Source organism: Leptinotarsa decemlineata, unplaced genomic scaffold, assembly GCF_025532065.1.
Source record: "Leptinotarsa decemlineata unplaced genomic scaffold, Ldec_3_MD MMD2_tig00003902_RagTag_RagTag, whole genome shotgun sequence".
NCBI lineage: Eukaryota > Metazoa > Arthropoda > Insecta > Coleoptera > Chrysomelidae > Leptinotarsa > Leptinotarsa decemlineata.
Genome location: NW_027412598.1, coordinates 1,802,900 through 1,808,899, shown reverse-complemented (window position 1 = coordinate 1,808,899; position 6,000 = coordinate 1,802,900). Strand labels below are relative to the sequence as shown.

General features: G+C 33.2%; 1 protein-coding gene across 1 annotated transcript in view; it reads left to right on the top strand.

Annotated features, from left to right (window-relative positions):
- The first annotated feature begins 210 nt into the window (after positions 1–210).
- Positions 211–6,000, top strand: part of Gos28 (golgi SNAP receptor complex member Gos28) — a 48,019-nt gene continuing 42,229 nt past the window's right edge. The window contains exons 1-3 of the mRNA XM_074178507.1: positions 211–357; positions 468–646; positions 728–966. Coding sequence (XP_074034608.1) covers positions 297–357; positions 468–646; positions 728–966 — 479 coding nt within the window. The 5' untranslated portion in view covers positions 211–296. The remainder of the gene's footprint in view (positions 358–467; positions 647–727; positions 967–6,000) is intronic.

The window sequence follows — 6,000 nt, the reverse complement described above, 5'->3', positions numbered from 1 at the left end:
CTTTTACTATAGGCGTGTGCTCATATAAAAACAAAATTTAAGAATATTATAGAAGATTTTGTGGTAAGTTATTCATAATCAACTACAAAAATTAAAAACAATAATAACAGCGAATAAACTGAACACAATATCAATTTACGGCCATTAATTAAAATTAATCCGATGCCCGCCATAAGAAACTATAGAAAGACAAACGAAACTTCACATCATGTTGCCGTTCTGTCGCAGTGTGCGCCTTGCATAAGCATTTCGACCATTTCACGGCACAGAGCAAATGTAAAGGAAGAAAGGATTGCATGATGAATAAAGAAGAAGAAATGTTCCAAAATAAAATGGCGACCGTGTTTTCATACGAAGGTAATTGTAAATAAATAAACGATTTTCATTTCTATCTTAATGATTTTCATTAGTCTCCTTAAAAATCATGTAACCTCGTTTATTCTCAGTATTTTTTGCGCAAATTTCAGATTTGCGAAAGCAAGCGAGGCAACTTGAAAATGAAATCGACTTGAAACTGGTGGCTTTCAGTAAATTAGGGGCAGGAATAAATACACCACTTAGCAATAATGATGATACTGTACCATTACTCTCAGAGGAAGACACCTTCGAAACGATGTCATTGGAAATTGAACAATTACTCAATAAGGTTAGTACCTTCATAAATCATCGACCCGAAAATGACAATTATTTAAAAATGAAATATTGTTGCTAATTTCAAAATCTTTAGCTGATACTTGTAAATGAGAGATTGTCAGAGCAACCGGTATCAGGTGCAGCGATGCTTCATACTATTCAGAGGCATAAGGATATTCTTGCAGATTTATCCCGCGAATACCGTAAAACTAATTTATTGAGAGAAAGCAGAAGGCATAGGGAAGATTTGCTCAGAGGTTCAGAGACATTCAGAACTGATGGAGTTAATAATAGGCGAGATATGTATCTGAAGGAAAACCAACATATTCATAAGTAAGTTGACAAGTTCTTATAAAATTAAGTCTTCATCTGGATGGTTATTGTCATTACGAGGCTAGGCAGATTGTGATTACTTACTGATATTTGATGACACATTTACAATTCTGGCTATAGGACAACCTAAAAAACCTACAAAACCACTCAGTTGGTCCATGATACTCATTGATAGTAACTACCAAATGCTGTAAAAACATATTAAAATTAGAATACGGTATTATTTCATTAAAACAAATTATTTTATTATTTAGAGTAACTGCCCCTCACCAATACCCAGCTGAGTCATTATAACCTGTAGGTATCTTCAGGTTTCTTTGTTGGGTTAAAAACTTTCATTAATACCTATTAGAATGCAGTACTATTCCTTTGAAATGAGTTATTAAATTATTCAGAGTAATAACCCCCTATCAACCCCCACCCGAAGTCTTATACTATATGTCTATTTTGTGGTAAAACTTATGTTAGCATAAAAATGTTGTTACACTGAAACAAGTTATCACATCATTAGCTACCCCCACCACCCTCTTGAGGCTGGAGAAACTATGGGAAATGGGTTATCGGGGTTCTTTCCCATTACTAAAATATTTTTCAAAAGCAGATTGCGTTACTATTTCATACATAGAAATCACCACTAATTTACAAAAAAAAAGTCATTTTCAATTTTTTTTTTTCAAAATGTCTTGTTTCGTCACCTGTACCTTTTTGACCTTTTCGCAGGTAATAATTTATTCCGCATTCGTCAACTGGGACTACTACTAGGGTCATAAAAGTTCGTAAACCTAAATTATTTTTAATGCTTATTTACAATAATATTATATTAATCAATTATCTACACTAATATTATAAAGAGAAAAGATTTAATTTTTTGTTTGAAGAAGGCAAACTTTCCCAATTTCTAGATTTATTTGGAATCGAATTGTTTAAACCGTATTTAATTATTTTCAAAATAAAAATAATAAATGCATAATAGAAGCCTCTTAATCACTAGCGCAGGTACAAAGATGAGGTGAAGAAACAAGAACACCTTAAGCAGGTATATTTTGCAGTTGACGAAACAAGAATAAAATGGGTCATAACAGGAAAAATTTCCCTAGGTGACGAAACACAAATTGACGAAACAAGAAACTACCATTTAAACCTGCCATTTACAACCATTCATGTTCTGTCTGTCATTCTCGTTAATTTGGATAGATTTTGATTAACTGTTTACTCTTTGCAATCAATGTCATGAAAAATGTATATATATAAATGCTGTCTGGTAGTACAAGTGATAGATATTGGCGTGAAGTTATCCACAGATTTCTGGCCACACATGCTGACGTAGAGGAAAATAAAGGTCTGTGGTTGGGATACGAAATTATTAGCACCCGTACTAATATCTGTGGCTGGAAATACCTATTAACTATAGGTTGAACGTGAAATTATTGAGACTATTTGGTGTTTAACTTTTTTATAGAATCTTGACTAGATTGACGCGTCGATAATCGTTTTCTCATAAACAATACAGATTTAGGGAATAATAAAATTGTAAATATTAGACTTACTTTCCAATAACCCATATAGAAATGATATCAGATGATGTGCGTCTATCAAAATGACACAACTTCTATAGTTTCTTGAGAATATTAACTTGGTGATGACAGTTTTCTTGTCATCTAAACAGATTTCGAAAAAGAAATTGTTGAAACAATCAGAATAATTTTTTGAGATTCCTTGTATTCATGAAAATAACACAACTCCTATAGAATCTTGGGTATATCAATATAGTGAAAACCATTTTCTTGTCACCCATACAGATTTCGAGAAAAAAATTGTTGCAACAATCAGACTCACTTTTTAAAACACCTTGTAGAATTGGAACCAGAAGATGTGCGTTCATGAAAATGACACAACTGTTATAGAATTTTGGGTAGATTGATATAGTGAAAACCGTTTCCTTGTCACCCATACAGATTTCGAGAGAAAAATTGTTGCAACAATCAGACTCACTTTTTAAAACACCTTGTAGAATTGGAACCGGAAAATGTGCGTTCATGAAAATTACACAACTGTTATAGAATCTTGTGTAGATCGATATATTGAAAACCGTTTCCTTGTCACCCATACAGATTTCGAGAGAAAAATTGTTGTAACAATCAGACTAACTTTTTGAAACACCTTGTAGAATTGGAACCAGAAGATGTGCGTTCATGAAAATTACACAACTGTTACAGAATTTCGGGTAGATTGATATAGTGAAAACCGTTTCCATGTCACCCATACAGATTTCGAGAGAAAAATTGTTGTAACAATCAGGCTAACTTTTTAAAACACCTTGTAGATTGGAACCAGAAGATGTGCGTTCATGAAAATTACACAACTGTTATAGAATTTCGGGTAGATTGATATAGTGAAAACCGTTTCCTTGTCACCCATACAGATTTCGAGAGAAAAATTGTTGCAACAATCAGACTCACTTTTTAAAACACCTTGTAGAATTGGAACCAGAAGATGTGCGTTCATGAAAATTACACATCTGTTATAGAATCTTGGGTAGATCTATAGAGTGAAAACAGTTTCCTTGTCACCCATACAGATTTCAAGAGAAAAATTGTTGCAACAATCAGACTCACTTTTTAAAACACCTTGTAGAATTCGAACCAGAAGATGTGCGTTCATGAAAATTACAAGTGAAAACCGTTTTCTTGTCACCCATGCAGATTTACAGACTCAAAATATGAGTCTGATGCAACAATTTATCTCTCGAAATCTGTATGGGTGACAAGAAAACGGTTTTCACTATATTGATCTACCCAAGATTCTATAACAGTTATGTAATTTTCATGAACGCACATCTTCTGGTTCCAATTCTACAAGGAATCTCAAAAAATGAGTCTGTTTGTTGCAACAATTTTTTTATCGAAATCTGTATGGGTGACAAGAAAACAGTTCTCACTATATCGATCTACCCAAGATTCTATGAGAGTTGTGTGATATTCATGAACGCACATCTTCTATTTCCAATTCTACAAGGTGTTTAAAAAGTGAGTCTGATTATTGCAACAATTTTTTTCTCAAAATCTGTATGAGTGACAAGAAAACGGTTTACACTATATCGATCTAACAAAGATTCTATAACAGTTATGTAATTTTCATGAACGCACATCTTCTGGTTCCAATTCTACAAGGAATCTCAAAAAATGAGTCTGTTTGTTGCAACAATTTTTTTATCGAAATCTGTATGGGTGACAAGAAAACAGTTCTCACTATATCGATCTACCCAAGATTCTATGAGAATTGTGTGATTTTCATGAACGCACATCTTCTATTTCCAATTCTACAAGGTGTTTTACAAAGTGAGTCTGATTGTTTCAATATTTTTTCCTGGAAATCTGCATGGGTGACAAGAAAACGATTTTCACTGTATCGATCTACCCAAGATTCTATAACACTTGTGTAATTTTCATGAACGCACATCTTCTGGTTCCAATTCTACAAGGTGTTTTAAAAAGTGAGTCTGAATGTTGCAACAATTTTTCTCTCGAAATTTTTATGGGTGACAAGAAAAAAGTTTTCAATTCATTGATCTTCCCAAGATTCTATAACAGTTGTGTAATTTTCATGAACGCACATCTTCTGGTTCCAATTCTACAAGATGTTTTTAAAAGTGAGTCTGAATGTTGCAACAATTTTTCTCTCGAAATCTGTATGGGTGACAAGAAAACGGTTTTCACTATATCGATCTACCCAAGATTCTATAACACTTGTGTAATTTTCATGAACGCAGATCTTTCTGGTTCCAATACTACAAGATGTTTTAAAAAGTGAGTCTGAATGTTGCAACAATTTTTCTCTCGAAATCTGTATGGGTGACAAGAAAACGGTTTTCATTATATTAATCTATCCAAGATTCTATAACACTTGTGTAATTTTCATGAACGCACATCTTTCTGGTTCCAATTCTACAAGGTGTTTTTAAAAGTGAGTCTGAATGTTGCAACAATTTTTCTCTCGAAATGTGTATGGGTGACAAGAAAACGGTTTTCACTATATCGATCTACCCAAGATTCTATAACACTTGTGTAATTTTCATGAACGCACATCTTCTGGTTCTAATTCTACAAGGTGTTTTAAAAAGTGAGTCTGATTGTTGCAACAATTTTTCTCTCGAAATCTGTATGGGTGACAAGGAAACGGTTTTCACTATATCAATTTACCCAAAATTCTATAACAGTTGTGTCATTTTTATGAACGCACATCTTCTGGTTACAATTCTACAAGGTGTTTTAAAAAGTGAGTCTGATTGTTGCAACAATTTTTCTCTCGAAATCTGTATGGGTGACAAGGAAACGGTTTTCACTATATCAATTTACCCAAAATTCTATAACAGTTGTGTAATTTTCATGAACGCACATCTTCTGGTTCCAATTCTACAAGGTGTTTTTAAAAGTGAGTCTGAATGTTGCAACAATTTTTCTCTCAAAATCTGTATGGGTGACAAGAAAACGGTTTTCACTTTATTGATCTTCCCAAGATTCTATAACAGTTATGTAATTTTCATGAACGCACATCTTCTGGTTCTAATTCTTCAAGGTGTTTTAAAAAGTGAGTCTGATTGTTGCAACAATTTTTCTCTCGAAATCTGTATGGGTGACAAGGAAACGGTTTTCACTATATCAAAATTCTATAACAGTTGTGTCATTTTCATGAACGCACATCTTCTGGTTACAATTCTACAAGGTGTTTCAAAAAGTGAGTCTGATTGTTTCAACAATTTTTCTCTCGAAATCTGTATGGGTGACAAGGAAACGGTTTTCACTATATCAATTTACCCAAAATTCTATAACAGTTGTGTCATTTTCATGAACGCACATCTTCTGGTTACAATTCTACAAGGTGTTTTAAAAAGTGAGTCTGATTGTTGCAACAATTTTTCTTTCGAAATCTGTATGGGTGACAAGAAAACGGTTTTCACTATATCAATTAACCCAAAATTCTATAACAGTTGTGTAATTTGTATGAACGCACATCTCCTGGTTCCAATTCTACAAG